The sequence below is a fragment of the Myotis myotis genome, unplaced genomic scaffold, assembly GCF_014108235.1.
Source record: "Myotis myotis isolate mMyoMyo1 unplaced genomic scaffold, mMyoMyo1.p scaffold_m19_p_1, whole genome shotgun sequence".
Lineage (NCBI taxonomy): Eukaryota > Metazoa > Chordata > Mammalia > Chiroptera > Vespertilionidae > Myotis > Myotis myotis.
In genome coordinates this window covers 174,721,667-174,747,896 of record NW_023416313.1, presented here as the reverse complement: position 1 = coordinate 174,747,896, position 26,230 = coordinate 174,721,667, and the positions used below count along the sequence as shown (strand labels likewise).

General features: G+C 38.3%; 1 protein-coding gene across 6 annotated transcripts in view; it reads left to right on the top strand.

The window, feature by feature from the left end:
* The first annotated feature begins 424 nt into the window (after positions 1 to 424).
* Positions 425 to 26,230, top strand: part of SLTM (SAFB like transcription modulator) — a 58,002-nt gene continuing 32,196 nt past the window's right edge. For all 6 annotated transcript variants that reach the window (XR_004966716.1, XM_036303032.1, XM_036303023.1 and 3 more), the window contains exons 1-5: positions 425 to 746; positions 1,716 to 1,803; positions 13,935 to 13,999; positions 18,325 to 18,522; positions 19,442 to 19,489. Coding sequence is in view for 5 of the 6 variants with exons in the window: in XM_036303032.1 (XP_036158925.1) it covers positions 573 to 746; positions 1,716 to 1,803; positions 13,935 to 13,999; positions 18,325 to 18,522; positions 19,442 to 19,489 (573 nt within the window). In the remaining variant the exon portion in view is untranslated. The remainder of the gene's footprint in view (positions 747 to 1,715; positions 1,804 to 13,934; positions 14,000 to 18,324; positions 18,523 to 19,441; positions 19,490 to 26,230) is intronic.

Here is a 26,230-nt window from a genome sequence, read left to right as displayed (position 1 = left end):
CGCCACCTTTCGGTTTCGTCCCCTGGGGGGGGGAGGGGGGGTACTCTCTGACCACTGAGAAACCGGCCAGGGCACATTTTTCCCATTATTCTGCACCGAAGGACTGACTGATAAAGTCTATTTCCCTGGAAGAGCCTGCGCGCGCACGCCCCGGGGTCTGGGTTGAGTAACGCGCGAACTATCCACGGCGCGCAGTGCCGCACACACCGCTGTTGCTCAAGATTGGAGACGGTGCCGGATACTGGCTAACGCAGCTTCGGGGGCGGCGCGGCGGGCGTAGGTGCGGTCGGACGAGCCTGACCTCCCCACACCCGCCAGCGGACGCACCGCCCAGGTGGCCGGGCCGGCTCGGCGCCCCGCGCCAGTGCGCACGCGTGCCCGTCATCCGGGTGCCGGCTGCGGGTGCAGGTTGCGCTGAGGCGGCGGACGGGGCGGAGCCGGCAGCTCATTGTGCACAGCCCTGCGCGGATCCCGCGGCCCCGCGGCCTGGGTCGGGGCTGGTGCCGCTGCCGCTGCCGCTGCCGCCGCCCTGCAGCTCACTTGCTGCCTCGGCAGCGCGCTGCTCTCCCAAGATGGCTGCCGCTGCCGCTGCCGCTACCGGTGCGGTGGCAGCCTCGCCTGCCTCGGGTCAGGCTGAGGGGAAGAAGATCACCGATCTGCGGGTCATCGATCTGAAGTCCGAGCTGAAGCGGCGGAACTTAGACATCACCGGAGTCAAGACGGTGCTCGTCTCCCGACTCAAGCAGGTGAGGCCCGGCGAGGTCCCGGAAGGGGCGCTTAGGCCGCGCTTTGGAGCCCACCTGGCGCCGCAGTCCCCGGCGGTCCTCAGCCGTCCGGGCTCGCGGGGCAGCGCGGTGGGGAGGCCCCGGGCGGCGCCCGCGCCTGCGGGGTGGACGAGGACCCTGCCGCGGCGCCCCCGCCCTCGCGCGCCGGGCAGGGCCTGCGACCTGCCCGGGAGCCGCCTGGGATTCGCCGCCGCCGCCGCCGAGTGCGCCCCTGCCTCCTCCGGGACGTCGTCGCGGGGCTGCGGGGGCTGCGGCCGGCCGGCGGGGCCTCCCAAGGGCGGTCGTGGGGACCCGGGGGGCGCTCGGCCCCCAGCCGGGAGCGATGGTGAGCGCGAGCGTTTCTTGACCTCGGAGGGGACCGGTGACTTTGGTGACTTCTGCGAAGTTACCGTTTAATTGAGCCCAACCGTTTCCTCCCCATCTTGGGGGCGAGGGGGGGGGGTGATAGTGGAAGTTGATGGGTGGGTGAGAGGAAGGGTTTGTGTTCCGCTGGAATTTCAGTTTTTGCATCAGCTCCAGAACCTGCTTTTTCATCCCGGATCATCTTCCTGGTTTATTTGAGTGAGCGTTGGAATGGAGGTGGAGGAGAAATAAGTTTCCATGTAGCTATTTACTAACGCAGCAAGCAACTTTTCTGCCATGGAGAACGTTTAGACTTTCGTTCAGTATGATACTAATTTAATTATCTCGACTCGGTGGAATGTAAAACTCCATGTGATTTTTTTGATACCTAATGATATTTCCCCCCTGAAAGTGCCTCTCAGCCGTGTAGTTTAATTGCTGTGTTTGCAGTCGGTTTATGAAATGACTGGCAATTGTAATGTCTCGAGGCTTGAGGTTTGCTGATTTTTTTTTGTTTGTTTTCGTTTCGTTTTTATAAAATAAGTGTAGGTAGATTGTGTAGCATATTAACTTCTCTTTCTAATGTAGGCTATTGAAGAGGAAGGAGGCGATCCAGATAATATTGAATTAACTGTTTCAACTGATACTGCAAACAAGAAACCAACCAAAGGCAAAGGTTGTTACGAGTTATGAACATATTTTAAAATATATTTTGGTTATATAACTTGCCTCTGCTCTTGTGCCACTTGCCCTGTTTATATAGTGCTACTCTTTGCTATTTCCCTCTGGCGCTCTGCCTTCATGGGTCAAGGAAGAAAAGTTACTGCTGCCAGGCTCGGGGTGACTTGTAGCCCTTAAGATTTGGCTGACGCTGTCCTGAAAGTGAGACCAGTTCTTTATTGCTTCCGAAAAAAAATTACCATGTCAAGTTTCATAATGTTTCTTCCTTTATACTGTGAACACCTAAAGAATAAAATACAGTTTAATACCTATCGACCTTGCCCCACAATTGGCAGAGTATTGATGGAATTCCTACCACATCTTTCACCTTGGCTCTTTGCTATTTTCTCTAGCATATTACAATTCTATAACCTTTATGTTTAGCATTTTGTTTGACTTGGTAAACTTAATTTGCGTTTATGCCATTACGTGATACAATCTAATCTTCAGTGAAATTCAAGAAAGATCTCACCAATCATACTAACAAAGTAGGGGAAAATCTATGATTAGTTAGCTTTAAAAAAAAGTTTTAAATTATAGGGATATCTTAAAAGATTTTGACTTTATAGCTTTTGAAGTAGGCCAGAATATATTTTCAGTAATGGTGATTTAGTGAATAGATAAAAGTGGTTTTAAATGAACATTTTGACAGTATAAATGGGACTTAGACATTTTAAAAGGTTCTGGTAAGTGAACTCTTTCACTTGAATACATAATTACAGCTTTTTACCTCCCTCCCACAAGGACAATGGCAGAAGGTGAACATGATGTGGGTGTCTGGATCCTAGTACCTACCTACAAGTTCCATGCATAGTGTGTCATGGACAGCTGCAGCATTTTAAAAATCTAACTTTATTTACTGCTTTAAGTGATTTAATCTGCCATAGACCAGATTGATTGTAAACAGAGTAAAATGATTGAATGGATTTACCTTGAAAAGAAGGAAATATTCAAGTTTGATTTTATGTAATCTGTGTGGGCATTAGGACCAGGGGAGATCTTGATGCCCTCTCACTATTTGGATCTTCATAGGTTTGCAAGAATCCCCTATTGGTGCCAGAGGAAACTGAAAAGGGCTAAGAAGCATTTTCTGGGTGGCATGGGAATGGCAGAGGCTGAAGTAGAGTTCAAAAGAGTAACAGTTATCTTGAAGATCTGTGCCTTTTAATATTATAACTCTGACTCCATGTAGCACTTTGAGAGAGACACATTTCCCTGCGTTCAGAGAAGCTTGTCTGAGAAGCCTTTGCTGAGAAGCCAGAGGCTATTACAAAATGAGAAGCATAAAAATTGGGAAATAAGCACATCAGGAATGAACTAATTTCTTATAGTGATTTTGATTTGTCATTTATGTAGCACATTGTGATAGTTTGACAGATACTATGTATTAATCATAGCCCAAATTATTTGAGCTGATTATTGATTTTAGTATCTAAAATAAACCTCCTTTGATTTATTCATTCTCAATTACGTTTAATTTCTCTGGGTAGCCCTTTTTCAGTATCTTACCCTTAGAAATAATTTCAGCAATATGAAATAGACCTAAAATCAATATGTTAATTTTTTTCTTTTGTATGGATTATAGGATCCTTGAACTTTATTTTTTCCATAACTCTCTGATGTTAAGGTGTCTTGTGGTCTTTAGTGAAAAGTTGTAACATTCAATCATTGTTGTCTCTGGCAGGCTGCTACTGAGTACTTCCTGAGATTCATTCTGGGACATGTATAATAAATAGCCTTTGTCTCCTTGAATTCCATTTATCATTGTTTTGAAAATCCTATGAATTGCAAAGAGTATAATATAAATCCCAAACTAAGAACCTAGTTTGAGTTAATTTACAATTAAGATGCTTATAAGTAAAACTAGAGGCCTGGTGCGCGAAATTTGTGCACTGTGTGTGTGTGTGTGTGTGTGTGGGGCTGTTTCTCAGCCCGGCCTGTGCCCTCTCGCTCCTTACCTCCCACCTGCTCGCTGCTCCTTATCGCTTGGCTCTCTGCTCCTTAGCACTGCCACAGAGGTGGGAGAAGCTCCCGCCACCGATGCTGCACTCGCCAGTGGTGAGCCGGGCTTCTGGCTGAGCAACACTCCCCCTGTCGGAGTGCACTGACCACCAGGGGGTAGCTCCTGCACTGAGTGTCTGCCCCCTGGAGGTCAGTGTGCATCATAGTGACCAGTCGTTCTGGTCATTCCACCATAATAGTCACTTAAGCTTTCATTATATAGATCATTTTCAATTTTAATTAAAGAAGTTTAAAAATAACTGTTAGAAACCAAATTTGAATAGGGAAACTTTTAAATATCAATGATTAATGGATTTTTAAAACCAAGGATTCAAAAAATTAAATATTATTTTAATGTGATGTTGGGTTTTCAGTCTCGTTGCCGAATTACTGCATTAAGTTCTTTTTGCCAAATCTTATTTCACTTAGCAATATCTACCTTGAACGTTATCTTGAATGTGATCTTGGTCATACCACTTTTTTTCCTTAAATTGGGTCTGTTGCCTTTTTTGTAAAGTTGGACATTTTACCACATTATCTGTAAGGGTCTTTTAGTTCTGAAATTTAATAATTATATATAGCTGAGTCAGAAGAAAATTGCTTTCTGTTTAGCTAAATCAGGTATAAGGAAAGGACTGGAAAGCTTATAGGCCCTCAACTAATATAAATATTCTTTTTTTTTTTTTTTTTTTTTTAAATATATTTTATTGATTTTTCACAGAGAGGAAAGGAGAGAGATAGAGAGAGTTAGAAACATCGATGAGAGAGAAACATCGATCAGCTGCCTCTTGCACATCCCCCACCGGGGATGTGCCCGCAACCCAGGTACATGCCCTTGACCGGAATCGAACCCAGGACCTCTCAGTCCGCAGGCTGACGCTCTATTCACTGAGCCAAACCGGTTTCGGCTAATATAAATATTCTTTAGGATAGATTATTAGGAAAGGAAAAAAGTAAAGAAAGGGATTAATTACTTAGAGTCAGTCATGTAGACGTCAGCAAGACACAAATATTTTGTCAGAAAAAAAATCTTTTTTTAAAAATGTTTTTGTTGTTTGTTTGTTAAATATATTTTATTGATTTTTTACAGAGAGGAAGGGAGAGAGAGATAGAGAGTTAGAAACATCGGTGAGAGAGAAACATTGATCAGCTGCCTCCTGCACACCCCCTACTGGAGATGTGCCTGCAACCAAGGTACATGCCCTTGACCGGAATCGAACCTGGGACCTTTCAGTCCGCAGGCCGACGCTCTATCCACTGAGCCATACCTGTTAGGGCAGAAAAAGAAATCTTTTGATAAAAGTTAAATGATGTCGCCCTAGCCGGTTTGGTTCAGTGGATAGAGCGTCGGCCTGCGGACTGAAGGGTCCCAGGTTCGATTCTGGTCAAGGGCATGTACCTTGGTTGCGGACATATTCCCAGTAGTGTAGGGGGTGTGCAGGAGGCAGCTGATCGCTGTTTCTCTCTCATCGATGTTTCTACCTCTCTGTCCCTCTCCCTTCCTCTCTGTAAAAAAAAAATCAATAAAATATATTTTTTTAAAAAGTTAAATGATGTTAAGAAAGCAAGAGAGAAGCTTCATGGATCTGAAAAAAGCACTACTTCTTTTAAAAATTTTGTGTTTAGATGATTATGTTTGGGCAGATTAGAGGAAATAGAATCTGCATTCTTCAGTATATTGTAGATTACTTTTTTTTTAATATATTTTATTGATTTTTTACAGAGAGGAAGGGAGAGAGATAGAGAGCTAGAAACATCGATGAGAGAGAAACATCAATCAGCTGCCTCCTGCACATCTCCCACTGGGGATATGCCCGCAACCCAGGTACATGCCCTTGACCGGAATCGAACCTGGGACCTTTCAGTCCGCAGGCCGACGCTCTATCCACTGAGCCAAACCAGCTTCGGCTGTAGATTACTTTTAAAATGCAGTTTTATAAGCACAAACTTACGAAGTTGATAATGCAGTGGATTCTCATATTTATGACCAACATTATAAAATCTGTTTGCATATATTTAATTTGGCAGTTTGTAATTTTTTTAAAGTAAGGGTTTATTTGAGCCAAATGGACGACATCTGCCAGGGAGTAAGATCTTAAATGCTCTGGGTCTCCCTTCTGAGTCTTATACTCTCTTTGCTATGAGCTTTTAATAAGTAACCTAGAAAGCTTCACCAGTGAGATTTACTGTCATATTATTTGGGTGTGTGTTAAGAAAGCGGTTAGACAGGTAGAGCTAACTCATTAGCTTGTTTTAGAGATTATAGATTTAAAGTTTCTTTTGGTTCACCTGACAGTGGCACATCATATTCTTGTGGATTTTTAATCTTTAGAGTCATCTCTACACTTCAGCCAAAGTTATTTTATGTGGTTAATCAGTATATTATTCAAAATTATATATTATGCAGTACTTACTGATGTTGACACTCATTTGCAATACATGCAGGCTTAAAAAAGACTCAGATTGCTATATAAAATCTGAATTTTTTCCCCCTATTAAAAAATATAATTTGGGGTTTTAGGTTTATCCAAACATCTGATGTCTAATTTGTGTGGACAGTACCACAGGCAATGTAATTATAATTACTTACATGTGTACTATGTAAAGCTTTCTAAAATTTATGCCAAATAAGAATATAACCAACCGCATAAAATGCATTTAATATATTACATTATCATAGTGTACTGTAACTCTTGCCTGTTATTGTTTTGTTTTGTTTTTTAACTGCAGTAAGTTTGGATGTGAAGGGAAATTTAATGAAAACTGTGACATTGAGAAGGTCTTTGGGGACAGAATTGTCAGATATTTTTGGGGTACCACTAGGCCACTGGTCGGCAAACTGCGGCTCGCGTGTGGCTCTTTGGCCCCTTGAGTGTGGCTCTTCCACAAAATACCGACTTCTGCGCATGGGCCACGAAGTTTCAATCGCACTGTACATGCGCACCCGCACATGGTATTTTGTGGAAGAGCCACACTCAAGGGGCCAAAGAGCCGCATGTGGCTCGAGAGCCGCAGTTTGCTGACCACTGCATTAGGCTATAAGCTTTCTGTGAGGATAAGGACATCATTTTTTTATTTACATTAGTCTCTGTGATGAATGATTCAGGGCCATATGATGGGCTTCTTAACAACTGCTTTTCAAAATAACTCTGGGCTCTGGCCGGTGTGTCTCGTTGGTTGGGCATCATTCTGTGCACTGAAGGGTTGCGGTTTCCCGGTCAGGCTACATGCTGGGGTTGTGGATTCAATCCTTGGCCCATAGGAGGCAAGCCTAAGCAGTTGATTGATCTCGCTCTCTCTCTCTCTCACACACACACACACACAAAATCAATAAAAAAAATCTTTAAAAACTCTGTGCTTATGCATAATTGCATATTTCTTTGTGGGAAGCCTGTATACCAGAGATTAATAGTCTTTACTATCCTCTCAACAGCACTACTGGCTTCTCCTTAAACGTTGTTATGTAAAGTATACTGTTAGGACATGTAAATCATTGCAACATTCTTTTATTCCTCACCAAGTTCTTGTTGTAATGGAAAGCCTCATAATTTGCTGGAATATTGTTCAGCCTCAAGGATTGTGTACCAGTATGTCATTTTTATTTCCCAAAATCAGACCCTTTTACCTCAGCCATTAAAACTGCATTTGCCTTGTGTAGTTGTATATGGTGAATTATATTTATCATCAAGGCACTCTTGTACTTATTAAGCTATTATATCAAATATGGTATATATTAAGGTAGGTAATGTTTTTGTGGTTTTTTTTGTTTGTGGGTTTTTTTGTTTTTGTTTTTAGGTAAAATTTTTTAGTACTTTAAGACATTGTGCTTCTTCAAAATCAGTCAACTTCTAGGTATTCTGAATTAGGAGTAGAGGATTTCATGAAGACTTTATGTAAAATAAAGTAAAATTGTCCAGGAATTAGAGGATAAAGAGATCATTATCATTAGTTAGTGATATCAGAAATGACTTTAGCCAGACCGGTTTGGCTCAGTGGATAGAGCGTCGGCCTGCGGACTGAAGGGTCCCAGGTTCGATTCCGGTCAAGGGCATGTACCTTGGTTGCGCGCACATCCCCAGTGGGAGGTGTGCAGGAGGCGGCTGGTCGATGTTTCTCTCTCATTGATGTTTCTAACTCTCTATCCCTCTCCCTTCCTCTCTGTAAAAAATCAGTAAAATATATTTAAAAAAAAAAGAAATGACTTTAATGAAGAGGCTGAACAATGGCTTAAGGTTTAATGGTGGTCTTTACTGATTTGTTTAATCAACTATACTGTAGTTCTCACATTCTACAATAAGAGAGACTCAGTATTGTGCAATTCCAGGAGTTAGCCTGCTACCCTAGAATAGTAGTTTGCATAATGGTTTTACAGTATTGTTTTCCACATTATAAAAGTGAAATGTTTTCATTTTTAAAATTAGATAATATGGAAAAGTACCCAAAAGTGAAAATTGCTCATAATTCACCATTATGAATTTGTTACAATTTTATTGTGTATGTACATGTGCATGTCTTATAGGTTTATGTTTAAGGATCTTTTTTTTTTCTTTTTAACTAAAATTGGTTCACACCATATATGGTGTTATGTTAAAGGTAGGTCAAATTTAAATTTTCTCTAGTCTGGGGAATCTGAAACAACTTTCCTCTTATATTCTTCTCATTCTAACTTATTCAGTTATTTATGCTCAGTCATAGTTCTCAATCTATTCTACCTTAGAGTCATTTTGTTATCAGAGAAAGTGAGGGAGCAGGGGGAAAGCCAAATATTATGGGCATGCCATTTGTACAGCTTTGCCATGAAGCTGCAGTTTAGATGCATGCCTGTAATATTTGGACTTCCCCTGCTCCTTTCCTGTTAATTAATAATGGTATCATTTGAGTTTTTAAAAATATAGATACCAGACTCCTGTTCCCCAGATTTTTGATTTTAGTTGCTCTGTTGTTTTCTAAAAGTTTTCCACATGATTCTCATGCAGCTAGAGTTAAGAACCACTGACTCCAGACTAGAGCTTGAAATTCAGCATCATTTTCATTCATATCTGCCTGGAAGTTTGCAAATTATTTTATATGCTTTACAGTTTTCAAAAACTTTTCACATTGCTTTATTTAATTCTTGCAATAGTGCTGTTAAGCAGTAATATTTTCTTTTTATTGACAAGAATAGAAAGTACAATTTTTGCTGCCTTTTAATATATCCTGTGTGCTCATGCGCACATGTTATATCTTATGTATGTGTGTGTTTAGTTATCTTTAGATGACAAAATTAGACATATATAAAAATACACTTTTGGTGTTTTCAGATTTATTATGTTGAGTGTGAATTATCTGTAGATTCAAAAATAATAATGAAATGACCTATTTGGGTGAATGCTATGTTTAAGATGATGTACAATGCCTTTTAGAAAAATGATTTCCTTAGTAAAATATTGGTTTAATAAAAGAGGCAAAAACACACATGTAAACAATTAACACAAGGCACAGTCTATGATTATTTTAAGATACTGCATGCAGTTGGGGAGAGGTTGTTCCTGGAAATATTAAATGTTACTCAGTTTGGCTTAAACTCTAAATCTTCCCCCACTTCTCCAACAGGGATTTTATGACTAAATATTTTCTATATTTCATAGTTTCTGTAACTGTTTAAGGGGAAAAGTTACTCAAGCCACAGGTTTTTGGCAAAATTTTATTAATTAAGTGGATTTTTTTCTTTTTGTTTTGGAGTTATTTCTGAACTTGCAAAGGAAAATGGCAAGCTTTGTAAGGACCAATTTGCCTTTGGAGGAGAAAACCAATTTATAATACAGAATTCTTTTTTCATAATTCTGAAGTACAAAAGCTCTGGAAACTGCAAGTTTTATATTAAGATTGGTGGCAAAAGTGAGGCTATTTATAGTCTTGACTTATCCCAGTTGGTGTGAATATGGATATATTTTATTGCACAAATATTTCTGTGATTGAGAGATACTTTCAGAAACCACTGGGAAGTTTAAATAAGTAAGGATTGTACTCTTTTAAAACCTGAAAATTCTCTATTCTGAAACATGTCTAGCCCCAACAGTTTCTTTAAGGATTTGTGGACTTATACAAATGTATGTTGCATAAATGAGACGTTTCTAGTGTCATTCTCCTTTGATGTATATACATTTTTATTTTGCCATCTTATTTAGATTCTAGAACCACACAAAGAACATTGCTGTGTATTATATGTAATTTCAAAATAGCTGTATGTTACTGCTGTAACAAGGAGTGATAAGTTCATTTGCTTCCTTTTTTTTCCCTTGGTATATCTTGATTGCTCAATTTTGTTTTCTAGTTTTGTTCCTCGTGCCTTAAAGTTAGGATTCAGGCTACATGAAACTTTCAGTCAGCTCCCTCATCCCGGTCATGCTACTGTCCTTTGGACCAGTTCACATTTTTGTGGCACATGACAGATTCCTTGAAGGACAAAAGATTATTTGGTTACATTGCCATAGGAGCTTTGATAGTGTAAGCTTCAATGGGAGATAGGGATAAAAGTCGTTATTCACTATACACAAATGTTCCTAACATGGTGTTGCTTGTTGGAATTTAAGGGGGACGTGGGCTTTCTTTTCAGTTCTTGTCTGTGACATGGTAAGAGAAAGGACTCTAGAGATGTACTTTGTACAGTCCTTACAGGAGGGGGTTTGCACACCACACTGGTTTTACTGGCATGTCACCTCTTTGTTCTATTGAGGGCTGAACTGAAATCCAGCCTAGGCCTTAACTCCATTACCAGTCAGGAGATATAGAATGCTTGAGTATATGCTCATTATACAGCATCGTGCTGGGTTCTGGGTTGGATGGTGAATGTCCTAGCTTTTTAAAATATGAGTTATATTTTATGGGGGAGAAGACTGCTACTTTTTCATAAAGGAAGTAATTACAATATAGTTTCTAACTCAACATGTGTAAAACAAGCCCACAGTTATAGATTTATGAAAGCAGTCACAACTAGAGGGTAAAATTGCAATTTTTAAAAACACTATGTATCCTTACAGTAGGTTCATTGTACCTATCAGGTTATAGCCACAGTCTCATCACTGTATGCGTGAAAATCTTGTCCTCATGGCTTTTATGTTTGCACGCTGACGACACATTAGATGTCCAATGAATTCCTGTGGTTCAGCTGTTGAAACAGTAAGGGCTATGAAGTTGGACCCTTTCGTGTACCTCCGCCTCTTATTGCCTGTTTGTCTCGGGGCAAGTTAGTAATCTCAGTGAGCCTCACAATTAAGAATTTTCTGGATGTGGCTTATGGAACCTCTGTGTAACTAAAAGATAGTATTTTAACAACTGGCATACTGTAGTTACTCGATCTAATGTTTTGTAGGTTAGATTTATTTATTTATTTATTTATTTTTAAATATATTTTTTATTGATTTAGGAGAGGAAGGGAGAGGGAGACAGAAACATCAATGATGAGAGAGAATCATTGATTGGCTGCCTCCTGCATGACCTCTACTGGGGATGGAGCCCCCAGCTAGGGCATGTGCGCTTGACTGGAATTGAACCTGGGATCCTGCAGTCCACATGCCAACGCTCTATCGACTGAGCTAAACCGGCTAGGGCTTGAGGGCTAGGTTTAAATCGGAGCACTGCCTTTACTAGTTTTGTAATCTGATTAACTTTTTACATTAGTTGCCTCTTTTGTAAAATTAGGATATAGTTTCAGAGTAGTTTTGAGGATAAAATAATGTGTATATAGCATTTATCCTAGTGCCTAGATTGAGGAAGCCACTTTAAGCAGAGGTAGTGACTGCTGCTTGTGTTTTTGTTGTAGCATAATTTGATTTTCCTGTAAGTAAACTAAAGCAAGTGAAATTCACCATGGAGTGTGCATCATATACTAGTGTGTAGTTTGTCTTGCTGAGAACTGCCATTTCAAAGATAATATCTTTAAATTGAGTTAATTAACCACTCCCTACTAGAATAATGTCTTTTAAGTAGGTCATAGTAAGATGTAGTGGAAGGAATTTAGGACTGGAAATGAGAAGCCTTGGCTCCCAGTGCTGAGAATGCCATTTATTAGCTTTGGGCAAGCTACTTGACCTCTCAGGCTCATTTTCTCTTTTGTATAATTGTGAATACCTGCCCATGTACCATAGGGTGCTTAGAAACATCAGTTTTTACAAATATATGTTTTTATTGATTTTAGAGAGGGAAAGAGAGATAGAAACATCAATGATGAGAGAGAATCATCAATTGGCCGCCTCCTGCACTCCCCCTACTGGGGATTGAGCCTGCAACCCAGGCATGTGCCCTTGACCGCAGTCGAACCTGGGACCCTTCAGTCCACAGGCCGATGCTCTATCCACTGAGCCAAACCAGCTAGGGCTCAATTGAACTTTTTTAAGTGCTTTGCAAATTGTAAGGAGTAAATAGTATTTGCAAATGATCTGAAGGAGTGCCCCCCAAAGCCCTACTCTATAGATTATTTGGTGGTGTGTGTTGGGGTTTGAGCCGGTAGAGAAAGGCTCCTATATTATTTTTTTTTTGAAGTACAATTTCCATTTATTTTTTCCCCCAGAGAACTTTTCTTCACTCTTCCTATATTATTAAAAAGCTTATTTCTTCTACAAGATAGCATCTTTAAGGTTTTTTATTTGGAACTTCCTCTCTCTAAATGTGAATGGATTTAATGCACTCTTTCTCTCCTGATACTGTTTTTCTCTTTTGTTTTCGGGGAAGGAACATCTTTATTTAATTTTAAAAATAGATTAATAAAGCCTTTCTGATGAATAGGCTTTCTTAGTCATTGCCCTTGTAGTAATTTCTAATTTATATTTTCCCTAAACTACAAACATCAGCATTCCAAATAGGAATGGAACACTGAGCTCCACACTTTCTCTTTCCATTCACACAAGCCCTCTTTTACCTCTGAGGGTAAAAGAAAAATCCACACTTTTAACCTTGTTCATATACCTGGAAGGACCTGTACCTTGTTTCCCTTTTTATCATTCATTCGAATTGGGAGCAGATGGAAGACGGGGGCTGGTATCCTGATTTTTTTAAATAGTTACCTCACAGCTAAACTGGCTACCCTGGGGTCACAGACACTTGGAAATAGGGACATGGCAGTTCCTGTTTTAGGCAAAGGGGAAAGTTGACTAGTTGGCCTCAGGAAAGAATATTCATTCACATTTCAAAATAAGTGAATTTAAAATTTTTTTTTAATGCTGAGGTTCCCAGCTGCTGTGTTCTTAACAGCATTTCTTCTTCATTATGGGTTATTAAGCAGGTTTTGTGGACTAATATGAAAACAAACTTTTAGCATTGGCTCTGTGGGAAACTTTTTTCGTTTGCTTTTTGGTGTGGAGAACATTTTCTAGTTTCTACCACCAGCTTAAACTTTTGAAGATGAGGGCTGTGTTGGAAGGCCTATAGTCTCTCTGGAAGCTATTAACAGTTATCATTCTGAAGTAATTTCTACTTGCCTAACCAGTTAAATTGGTCATTACGTTAAATGCTCAGCACTATTTATCTGTAGGCCTTTGGAGAACTACAAAATCAGTCTAAGGGCAGTCACTGTACTTAAGGAATTTCTTCTGTAATGGTGAAGCAAGATGTACTTGAGAGTATAAGGTAATTAATAAATAATCAACTGATGGATTGTAGGTGTAGATTAAGTTTGAGAATTTTATTTCAGAGAAAGCTTATTGAAGAAGAGAATGTAGGGAAGCCTTTGCTGGGGGATATGAGTCAGGCATCTGGTTATATCTGCAGTTAGTAGAGTATCATTAAAAGTTTCTGCTGCTTCTGGGAGAATTGAAGCTAGAGAATTAGAGTGGTGTAAAGAAAAATGTATCAGATATATCAAGTCAGTTAAGATGATGGGTTCAAATGAAGGATTAATTATTTGCACAGTTTGTTTTAGTGAAACAGCCTGTTACTGTTAAAGCTTTTTTTGTTTGGGCAGCTTTGAGCAGATGGTTTAGAAGCAGTCGGCATTGGCTTAGTCAGATGATTGGGAGTAGAGAGTAGTACTGTGGGGTAAACATCTCTGGATGATTTTTACTCTTAAAGTAATAAAGTATTGGTTGTTAGCCCATTTTCCTTCTTTCGCAGGTAAAAAACAGGAAGCAGATGAGTTGAGTGGAGATGCTTCTGTGGAAGATGAAGCTTTTGTCAAGGTAAAGTGTTAATTACTCAGGTTAAGATGTTTATTTTGAGCCTAGCATGTTGCATGATGAACTCATGCATTTTACTTAACGAAACTGAAGTATGTAGGTAAAATATAGAGAGTTCTGTAATCTTGTCAATCTCAGTTCTCATAGTTGAAAAATATAATAAATAATGTTATCTTTAGTTAAATGAGAATAAAGCTAAAAATATTGTCTGTCTGAGTTTTTAAGTAGAAATCTGAGGCAAAGGGGCCAGAGGAACAGTTATAGGACAATTGATATGTTTGTTCCTGGACAAGGTACTACAATGAAGGATATTGATAATTTATTTTACTTTATGTTTTTAAAATATATTTTATTGATTTTTTACAGAGAGGAAGGGAGAGGGTTAGAGAGTTAGAAACATTGATGAGAGAGAAACATCAATCAGCTGCCTCCTGCACACTCCCCACTGGGGATGTGCCCGCAACCAAGGTACATGCCCTTGACCGGAATCTAACCCGGGACCCTTGAGTCCACAGGCTGATGCTCTATCCACTGAGCCACACTGATTAGGGCTATTTTACTTTATTTTTATCTATTTTTTTTATTGATTTCAGAGAGAGAGGGAGAGAGAGAAACATCAATGATGAGAATCACTGATTGGTTGCCTCCTGCGTGCCCCCTACTAGGGATCAAGCCCACACCCTGAGCAAGTGCCCTTGACCAGAATCGAACCTGGGACCCTTCAGTCCGCAGGCCAATGCTCTATCCACAGAGCCAAACCAGCTAGGAATTTTTTCTTCTTTAAATATGTTTTTATTGATTTTAGAGAGAGGGGAAGAGAAGAGAGAGAAAGAGAGAGAGAGAGAGAGAGAGAGAGAGAGAGAGAGAGAGAGAGAGAAGAGAGAGAAACACTAATGTGAGAGAGAAACATTGATTGGTTGCCTCCTGTATGCACTTTTGGGATTGAACTCAAAACCTGGGCATGTGCCCTGACCAGAATTGAAGCAGTAATCTTTTAGAGCACTGGATGATGCTCAACCAAATGAGCCACATCGGCCAGGGTGATAATTTATTTCTCTTTTTTAATCCTCATCTGAGGACACACTTTTATTGAATTGTGAGAGAGAGAAACATTGATGTGAGAGTGAGACATTGATTGGCTGCCTCCAGCACTTGCCCAGATCGGGGATTGAACCTGCAGCCTGGGTGTGTGCCCTGATCAGGAATCGAACCTGTGGCCTTTCTATGTACGAGTCGGTGCCCCAACCAAGCCATACTGCCAGGACAATAATTTATTTTTAATTTGCCTGTTGTATTTAGCTTTTATATAATATACAGAACCTACATTAATGTAGTCCTTAAAATAGAAAATTTCTGTCATGTTGCTACTTTGTAAAGATAAAATTAAGGAATTTGTTTTTTGCTTTAAAGATAAATAAGACAGGTCTTTTGGTTAAAAAAGAACTTATTTGAAATAGACCAGCCAGAAAAATAATGTATGTAATTTTAATCGGCCAGTTCTATATACCAAGTATTTTTTAATTGTAGTTAAGGTTTTGTTTTCAGTTGACTGAAACATGATCTGATACTTACTGATCATTAGGTCCTAAGTAGTGTGGCATTAGCAGGAATTATTTACTGAGCGTAGTTCCTCTTAAAGTATACATTCATATCCCCATACATTTTATTTTCTGTGTAGAGTTAGTCCATATTGTCATAAGATCTCCGAATGGCTGTGTGCTCCACCATGAAGTAAGCTTACGTCCATTCACCTGCCCATCTCCTATCTAGTTCTCTACCTTTCCCATGTTACACACAGACCACACACCTCACACTTTGTACCTTGCACTTTTAAGGGCGGTCACAGAACGAAAAAATTGTTTGGTTGAGGAGTTAACCCTGAAATTAGATAATCTTAGGCAATATTTGCCCAGGGATCCATTAAAATTGAAGATTGAGTGCCTGTAATTAACTTTTCTTTGAGCTCTTAAGACAGTGGTTTTCAACCTGTGGGTCGTGACCCCTTTGGGGGTTGAATGACCCTTTCCCAGGGGTCGCCTAAGACCATCGGAAAACACATATATAATTACATATTGTTTTTGTGATTAATCACTATGCTTTAATTATGTTCAATTTGTAACAATGAAAATACATCCTGCGTATCAGATATTTACATTACAATTCATAACAGTAGCAAAATTACAGTTATGAAGTAGCAACGAAAATAATTTTATGGTTGGGGGGTCACCACAGCATGAGGAACTGTATTAAAGGGTCGCGGCATTAGGAAGGTTGAGAACCACTGCCTTAAGAGCTCTTCAGTGTCTCTATTGTTTTCATTGTGGTATGTCTTCCTTTAGGTTTGTCCCTTTGTTCTTATTTTCTCAGGTTGTCTTCACTAGTGAGTATATGCTTAAGCAAAAAGTATCCGTAAGCTAAAAGAACATTGTGACTGAGTAAAAAAATCTTTTAATTTTCAAATGTCCAACTTTTAGTTCTTCAGTTCATAGATTTTTTTTCCCCATAGATATTTTATAGTCATTTGAAATGTTGCAAGGAGATACATACTTCTATTCAGCATAACAGTATTGTTTCTAATATGTGCTGCAAAGGATGCCTTTGTGTTTTTATTAAATGAACCTGGTTATAATGTCAGAACAAAAGAGCTTTTTAAAATATATATATATATATATATATAGATCTATCTATCTATCTATCTATCTATCTATATATCTTTATTGATTTCACAGAGGAAGGGAGAAGGAAAGAAAGAAACATTAATGATGAGAGAGAATCATTGATTGGCTGCCTCCTACTGGGGATGGAGCCTATAACCCAGGCCTGTGCCCTTGACCGGAATCGAACCCAGGACCCTTCAGTCTACAATCCAGTGCTCTGTCCACTGAGCTAAACCAGCTAGGGCCAAAAGAGCTTTTTTTTTTTTTTTTTTAAATATGTTTTATTAATTTTTTACAGAGAGGAAGGGAGAGGGATAGAGAGTTAGAAACGTCGATCAGCTGCCTCCTGCACACCTCCCACTGGGGACGTGCCAGCAACCAAGGCATATGCCCTTGACCAGAATCGAACCTGGGACCCTTTAGTCCACAGACCGACGCTCTATCCACTGAGCCAAACTGGTCAGGGCCAAAAGAACTTTTTTTTTTTAAAAAAAAAACACAAAACAACAAAAACCCCCAATCCTATTTAAATATATGTTCAGTTTCTTTTTTATATTTCCTTTTCACTTTGGAAGTATCAGAATATATGATGTATTTGATAGAAATTAAGGCACTTTAGAATAGATGATGTTCCCTCAGTGACTCACCTTGCTTTTTACTTATTTGCACTTATTTTTATATTGTCATATAAAAATTTGACAATTTGTTTTCAGTCCCCAATGTTCCTCCACTCATATGTGACGCGAGGTTGGTCAAACCCTGTCCTGGAAATTCCCTGCTCCCCAAGAACTCCACATCCCCAAACAATCATATTTCTTGTTTTTGCCTGCCCCCCTTAGAAATTTCTGTACCCTCACTACAGTTCAGTTATGAATGATTAATAGTCATGGCCCTGCCATTTTCTTCTTTAACCCAGAAACCTTTTCTTAAATCTGCTAGGTTTACTGTAAGAATAGGAAGGGAAGAAGGAATGTTCACTGCTTTCAACTCCTTTTCTGCAGTTAAAGAGGAAACTAAACAGATGGCGGCTTTTCTTTGTTTGCACTGAAGTATCCTGTACCTATAAACTTTGAAAGACAAATAGACATAGCCTCAGAGATAATCCCAGCCAATGTTCCCCTGCCTACTTAGCATTGTGGCTTAGTGATACATTTCAAGACATATACATTTAAATTAATCATTTGAATATTTTTCAAGAACAGACATTTGTATAACAGTTGCGATTCCTTATTATTAATTAGAAATAAACATTAGCTATAATATATGACTTCCAGGGTCCTTGAAGTTAAACTAAACTATGGCACCTGGAGAAATCAAGTCATTTCTTTGAAGCCATATTTTCTCGGAGAGCCCTAGGATGTGAGTTGGTAAATATTAAGTAATTGGAATTTGAGAGCATCTCTAATAGCAATCCAGTTTATGTGTAGTTCCGTATGAGAGATTTGGGAACTCAAAATGTGATTTAATGACTTTGGTATTAGACATCCCCCCCCCCCCATTTTTAAAGACATAGTTAATGTATAAGGTAAAATGACTGAACTTTGACTTTGGAAATAAAGTCAACATATGGTAAAATTTAAAACATGTAGAGATATAAATTACCAAAAACATTTGGTGGCTAGCCTACACTACTTTGTCTCTAGTTGTACCAAATTTTCTTACCATTAAAAGGACTGTGAATTGGAGAATCAAGAGGCACATGAACAAGATGGAAATGATGAACTAAAGGACTCTGAAGAGTTTGGTGAAAATGAAGAGGAGACTGTGCGTTTAAAGGAGTTACTTTCCATAGAAGAAAACAAGAGAACTCGTGAATTAATAGAGGCAGAAGCAGTTGAAGATATTGAGAAAGAGGACATCGAAAGTCAGGTCTTTAGCCAGTTTTTTTAAAACACGACTCAGCTGAATTAAGTACTAAATAAGTTGGGGTTTTTTTCTAGTTGAATGTGGAAATCCCAGAATTTTCAAAAAATATATTTTTAAAGTTATTTATAAATCACCCAGAATCCTGCTGCCTTAAAAGACCTTTTTAATTTTACTTTATTTTCCACACATGTATATATTTTACTTAGTAATTATTTATTCTATATAATGTTCTAAATAATTGCTGTTTATTCTATATAATATTTCCACATAAGGACTTCATAATCTGTGTTTTATACCATAATTTATTAAACTGCTTTCTATGTATCTAATAGCCACTCCCTTAACTTGGGACATGTAAGTTGTTTTTTACCCCACTATGAATGAGTGTACCAATTTTGCTCTGACTTTGCCACCATTACCTGGTGATCTTTTTTTTTTTTTTTTTTTTGCTACTTTAGTAGATATAAAATATTAATTTGCATTTCCTTGGGTACTATCAAGGGTGGGGAGGTTACTTATAAAAGTATAATTTAAAAGCATATTATTTTAAAAATCTTTTTCTTGAATGAAACAGACTGTTTGTTTCACTTTGAAGTGTGCTAGTGCTAGTGGTATGTCTTAACTAAATCAGTGGATTAGTGAGTCAGTGCTGTTAGTGCTTAGTCACGCTTAAAACACTGATGTTCTACGTCACCTAATAAATGAAGGCCTCAAGAAAGAGATTTTTCTAATTCTCTACCAGTGTGATTGTCTTTATTTTGGCATAAAGGAGGTTGTCTGAATTGTGAAGCATTGACTTTGCATCCACGGTATCATAGACATTGTGAGGAAATAAGACTAGTGATAATTGGGTATAGCATAAAAGCATTCTCATGTTACCCAGATATCTTGTAAAGCAGCTATTGTATACCCTTTTACTTAGGAAATTGAAGCTCAAGAAGGTGAAGATGATACCTTTCTAACAGCCCAAGTAAGTTTACATCTAGTCCTATGAATTTGATATTGTGGGTGGAAGGGCTTGGAAGGAATCTTAGTTTGACTTTGTAATTCTCTACCTCATAAAACTGCCTTAAATTTAATATTAAGTTATTTTTATGGTATATAAAAGATACTCAAGGCTGACAGCTGAAATTTCTGTTGCTACAAAGATATTTAGCCTGCAGACTCAGGGGTCCCAGGTTACACCTCTTCGACTCTGTTGTGTGAGAGCACCTTAGACTGTAGATAAATGAATGGACATAGCTGTTTCAATAAAAATATTATAAATGAGCCATAACCGGTTTGGCTCAGTGGATAGAGCGTCGGCCTGCGGACTGAAAGGTCCCAGGTTCGATTCCGGTCAAGGGCATGTACCTTGGTTGCAGGCACATCACCAGTGGGAGGTGTACAGGAGGCAGCTGATCAATGTTTCTCTCTCATCGATGTTTCTAACTCTCTATCTCTCTCTCCCTTCTTCTCTGTAAAAAATCAATAAAATATATTTTAAAAAAAAGATTAGTTTAAAAAAAAATATTATAAATGAGGCATCTAGTGTAGTTTGCCAACTCCTGTAGATTTTGCTGATTACATTTTTTTTAAATATATATTTATTGATTTTAGAGAGGGAGGGAGAGATAGAAACATCAACGATAAGAGAGAATCATTGATCAATTGCCTTGATCGATTGCCTTCTGCAATCCAGGCATGTGCTCTTGACCGGAATCAAATTTGGGACCCATTAGTCCTCAGGCTGATGCTCTATCCACTGAGCCAAACTGACTATGGCTGATTACATTCTTGTACAGTCATTCCACATATTCCTCTGTCTACTGCATTTCCTGTAAATTGGTTAGTTGGTTATAGGATCAAGAGGCTTGCTATCCAATTCAGGGTGCCCCCTGTCCCTGTCCCCTACTGCCAACACACAGCCACTTCGTAGGTAGTGTATTCTTCCATTTGGATGCACAAAATGTTTGATAGTACTTTTTGGTGATGGTGCCAGTCGTTGTTCCCTACCCCATTGATTAAAATGGTGATGTTCTAATTCTGTCATTTTTTTCCTTATTTAATACCTAGAATGCTTCTAGAAAGAGAAGCTTCTCATCTACTATTTGGTTTCTCAGTGGTACAGTTTACACAGGAAAGCCAGGATATATGTTTGATTCTTTTCCTTTCATTTACTAGTTTTCAGAATAATGAGCTGGTTCACTAGCATCTCCCAACAGTGACTGAGTTTTTTATTTTTCCTTTTTTCTCCCTTAGTTTCATTTTGAATTCATTTAAATACATTTAATGTATTTCAGTTCATTATATTATTAATACTCAAATTGTCCCATCTGTAACTGTGGGGGTGGGGGGGGGGCATATGTTGAAAGTATATACAATACCTCCACAAGTTGGCTCTTGTGTTCTTTCAACATGACACGAATAGTCTGATTGCCTCCTTGCTTTATGGTATGTAATGTTCTAGTTCAGGGGTGGGCAACCTTTTTGTGAGTGCGTGCCAAAACCAGCAAAATCTCTGGCTCAAAATTCTTCTGCGTGCCAACCCTAATTTTTTGAGAATATGTTACGCCTACTTGATATCTCTTAAGGTGTACATATGTGAAGAACCTTGAAGAAATAATAAAATTCATTCGAGCGACAAAAACAGTATATGATGATGAAAAATACATTTATTTTTTAATGTATACATGTACACTGATAGTCCGACAGAAAACTTTATGACTCCGTTTGATATTATCAGTGGGACTTCTGCTGCTGCATCACTGATGACAGAGATTTTACATCAGGTTTATATTTCGTGACCTTCAGAGATATGCACAAGCTACTACTTTCATCCGTCAGGCTACTCCTATTACGAGACTTAACAAAATTCATCACTAAACCAAAGATCCACAAGCGTATGTGGATGAAACCAAAACACTGGTCGGACCTAGGAAGGCAGGGAGAGTTAAGGCAGAGGCATAGAAATAGTTCTTCCCCTCTCTCATCAATCCATGTCTATGGTCTTTAAGATAACTTGTTATGTAAAATTATTTATTTATCTAAGATGCACCTATACTGAATTTATCTGAAAAATAAAAAAGTCGATAGTAAGAAAAAAATTGTAAATGGAAAATTATGAGAGGGTTTCGTGTGCAAAAGTTAACTGGTGTGCCATGTTTGGCACGCTTGCCAGGGGTTGCCCACCCCTGTTCTAGTTCCTGCTCTAGACCTAAAATCAGCCATTTTTTTCCCTTTGATTTGTAAATGCTATTTTAAGACAGCAGACTCAGGGGAAGGGTTTTTCATTTCCTTTTCACTGTACAGTGCAAGAGAATGTGTTTTTTTTGTTTGTTTTACTTTTAAGGTAAAATTGATTATGAGTTCATATGGTTCTTATATTTCTCAGTTAATGACTTCATTTATTTCACAGCACACCTACAACAGTCTTAGGATGATAATACCAATCAATACCAATATGATTATTGAAAATAATTTAAGATTTTTGTCCCCTCCAGTTAGTTCTCTTCTAAGGATGTACTCCTGTAAGAATGAACAAATTATTGTTTTTTTGTACAGTTCTGCTCTATATTGTTATACACCAGCTAATACATGCTTAGGTTGACTTGTTTTATTTTATTTTCAGTATTTAGGTATTGCTTTTTTAAAATTTTAATCTTATTTTAAAATTATCCAAAGTAAAAGCTATAAGACAAGATATATTCTAAAAAGTCCCCTTCACCCATACCCTTATTGGTAAACTTAAAAGTCATGATTATTATTTGCTTTTAACACCCTAGCCAGTTTGCTCAGTGGGTAGAGCGTTGGCCTGCGAATAGGTCTTGGGTTTGATTTTGGTCAAGGATACATGCCTGGGTTGCAGGCTCAATCCCTGGCCCTGGTTGTGGTATGTGCAGGAGGCAGCAAATTGATGTCTCTCTCTCACAGTGATGTTTCTCTTTCTGTGTCTCTCCCCCTCCCTTCCACTCTCTAAAAATCAATGGAAAAGTATCCTCTGGTGAGGATTAACAGCAACAAAAAAAGTATAAGTAAATAGGCAATATATTTGTATAGAGATGTATTTATTTAAAGCCAATCTTCCAGCTTTGACTTGAAGCTTAAATCTTTAGCCTTTAGGTGTTAGCCTCTAAGCAGTTTGTCATACTAGATAGAATTTGGTATGTGTATGTATGTATCTGTGTGTGTATATATATATATGTGTGTGTGTGTGTGTGTGTGTGTATATATATATATATATCTCTATCCATCCATCCCACCCCAGGACGTGTTTTTATTGATTTTAGAGGGAGAGGGAGAGAGAGAGAGAAACATCAATAGGTTGCCTTACATACACATAGGGGATCAAACCTACAACCTGGATAGGTGCCCTGACCTGGAATCACACCCGCAATCCTTTGGTGCACAGGATGATGCTGTAACCAGCTGAACTACACCAGCCAGGGCTTGTATTACTAACTTTAAGATACAGTTACTTTAGAATTTTCTGGAAATTTTTCTCAAAAATGTTTGTATTTGCTAATGCTTTAATTCTTTAAAATTTCCTGTAGTCTCAATCTTCTGTTTTCTATGATCACATCATGTATATAGGGTGTCCCAAAAAATGTATACATACACTTTGAATAATTAATTATAAAGGCAGTGTTTATTAAAATACATTTCCTTTTCAAAATTGAGCTATCAGGCTGTTAAAGTGCATATACATTTTTGGGGGACACCCTGTATTCCTTTCTCTATTTGCCTTTGCCCCTTTTTTTGACATATGAAGTCTATATACCTCTCAAAGGCAGATTTATCTCCATTTCCTCCATAAAGCTTTTTCCTAATGCTTTACTTTTTATGAAGAACTTCTTACATCCATTATCTTATTTAATTATATATACACTATTTAGGTCATATCTCTCTCTATGTTAAAGGTGAAATTCATCTAGATAGATGACAGTACCACAGAGTAAAACTGTTTTAGTGGTAAAGACAAAATACAAGATATTCAGGTCCCATGATGCCTAATCTGGTATTCTTTTCATTAAATAACTCCACACTAGTAAATGTTTTCTAGTAAATTCACACTAGTGAATTCTGTGATACTGACACAGTACAGCAGTTAAACTCTTTACATATATAAAAAGGAGCAGTCAATTCAGTCCCTCCACCTAAAAATAGCAGTGTCTTCACTATATTTATTCAGTAAATTCATTCAATGGCTATTTATTGTGTATTATGTGCCAGATATTTTATACTTCCCATTATCGTTAGCATATTGCCAGATGGATAGGGTTATTTTGAAGATTTGTTTTAAATCAGCCAAGCTGAATACAGTGTTTATATACAAGTCAGGGGAAAGGAGGCCTTTCAGAAGCAGTCTTCTTAGTTAGCACATGATATATATGTGTCACAAGATTAACCTAGGGCCGTGGTCAACAAACTGTGGCTCACGAGCCACATGCGGCTCTTTGGCCCCTTGAGTGTGGCTCTTCCTAAGCCTTAGGAGTACCCTAATTAAGTTAATAACAATGTACCTACCTATATAGTTTAAGTTTAAAAAATTTGGCTCTCAAAAGAAATTTCAATCGTTGTACTGTTGATATTTGGCTCTGTTGACTAATGAGTTTGCCGACCACTGACTAGGGCAGTGATGGCGAACCTTTTGAGCTCGGCGTGTCAGCATTTTGAAAAACCCTAACTTAACTCTGGTGCCGTGTCACATATAGAAATTTTTTGATACTTGCAACCATAGTAAAACAAAGACTTATATTTTTGATATTTATTTTATATATTTAAATGCCATTTAACAAAGAAAAATCAACCAAAAAAATGAGTTCACGTGTCACGTCTGACACGTGTGTCATAGGTTCACCATCACTGGACTAGGGGAAGGTAACAGAATGGGTAAATACCAACCACTTTGTTAACTGAAAAATAAGTCTTAGCCTTGTAATCATTGCTCTTAGTAATCATTGTCTCTTAGTAATCATTGCTTCTCCTACGATAAAATAAAAAATAGAGAAGCTTTGGGTTTGTATCATGTCTGTGCATATATAGCATTTAGACAGGAAAATTTTCCCATTTTCTTTCTTGTATTTCATGGTTTGTTTCTTTATTTCAAGGATTTTTAGGCTTTTTAAAAAAATATATTTTTATTGATTTCAGAGAGGAAAGGAGAGGGAAAGGGAGATAGAAACATCAATGATGAGAGAGAATCATTGATTGGCTGCCTTCTGCACGCTCCCTACTGGGGATTGAGTCTACAACCCCAGCATATGCCCTTGAGCAGAATTGAACCTGGGGCCCTTCAGTCTGCAGGCCAACGCTCTATCCACTGAGCCAAACCGGCTAGGGCTTTAGGCTTATTTTTGACTTTTGGTTTAACTTTAGTAGTGCAATGTTTACTGCACATAACTTCTCAGTAAAATAAATGTGTTCTGATGCATGGCTCATCTTTTTTATTAACCCTAGTTGCTTTTGTGCTTCACCCCCATGGTAATTGGTTTTATGTTCTAGAAGCTGGGTTAAGAGGCTTCTCCTAGGGACACTTAAGTATATGTAGCAAAGCATTATTTTGAGAAACTAAAGTTATGAAACCCTTCAGAAAGCATGTTGAATAATTAGGATAGATATCTAAAACCTTGGCAGCCAAATAAGGCAAACCTTTCTGGTTAGTTTAGCAGCTAGAAGTAAGATTTCTAATTGGTGGGAACCATAGCCAGAAAGGGTTTGTTTTGTTTTTATCTTTTTTACATCACAGTATTTGAATTTTATTTTTCAGAATAGCAAATAATTTGGCCATTTTTTCCTTTTTTTTTTTTTTTAATATATTTTATTGATTTTTTACAGAGAGGAAGGGAGAGAGATAGAGAGCCAGAAACATCAATGAGAGAGAAACATCTATCAGCCACCTCCTGCACATCTCCTACTGGGGATGTGCCTGCAACCAAGGCACATGCCCCTGACCGGAATCGAACCCGGGACCCTTCAGTCCACAGGCCGATACTCTAGCCACTGAGCCAAACCGGTTTCGGCCATTTTTTTTCCTTGAATCCATCAATATTGATCTTTAAAAGATTAACTTGGAAGTGGTTTGCTGTTGGCATCAGAAGTAGATAAAGGAGAAGCAAGTTGCCTTCCTTAGGTTCATTTGTTCTGCTTTTAAGTAAAAGTTAAGGTATTCTAGTTCACTTATTCCTCCGAGATAAATTACTAAAGTCAGAGAGTTTGTAAGAAAAAGATGTATCGATAATCCTAGCATAACTTACCCTTTGCTGATATGGCCTACCCCTCTACCCAAGTTAAAGTATTTTTCTTTCCTTTCCAAATGTTGCAGATTAGAAATGTAATGATTACAGCTATTTCCAGTACAACAACTTGTTCAAATACAATAATTGAGATTATTAGAACATAATGTAATATAATAATAGGGTTCACATTATTATCAATAATCAACTTATTTTGGACTATTTTACTTTCTAAGCTGTGGCTTAGTTGGTTTGGTGTTTTTAGTTTTTGTCATATTACTTTAGTGTGTAAAACAATTGGTCATTCCTTCATTGGACACTTGTGGGTTAACTTAAAGTAAAAAATTTATTAAAATGCTTTCTTAGAAATATGGTAGTTATCCAAATGTAATTTTGAGCATATGGTAAGATATTTGCTATTTTAAGGAATACATGCTTTTATATGAATCTGAAATTGTGTTGTAAGATAAACATTTAAAGTTTTGTTTACAGTTAAA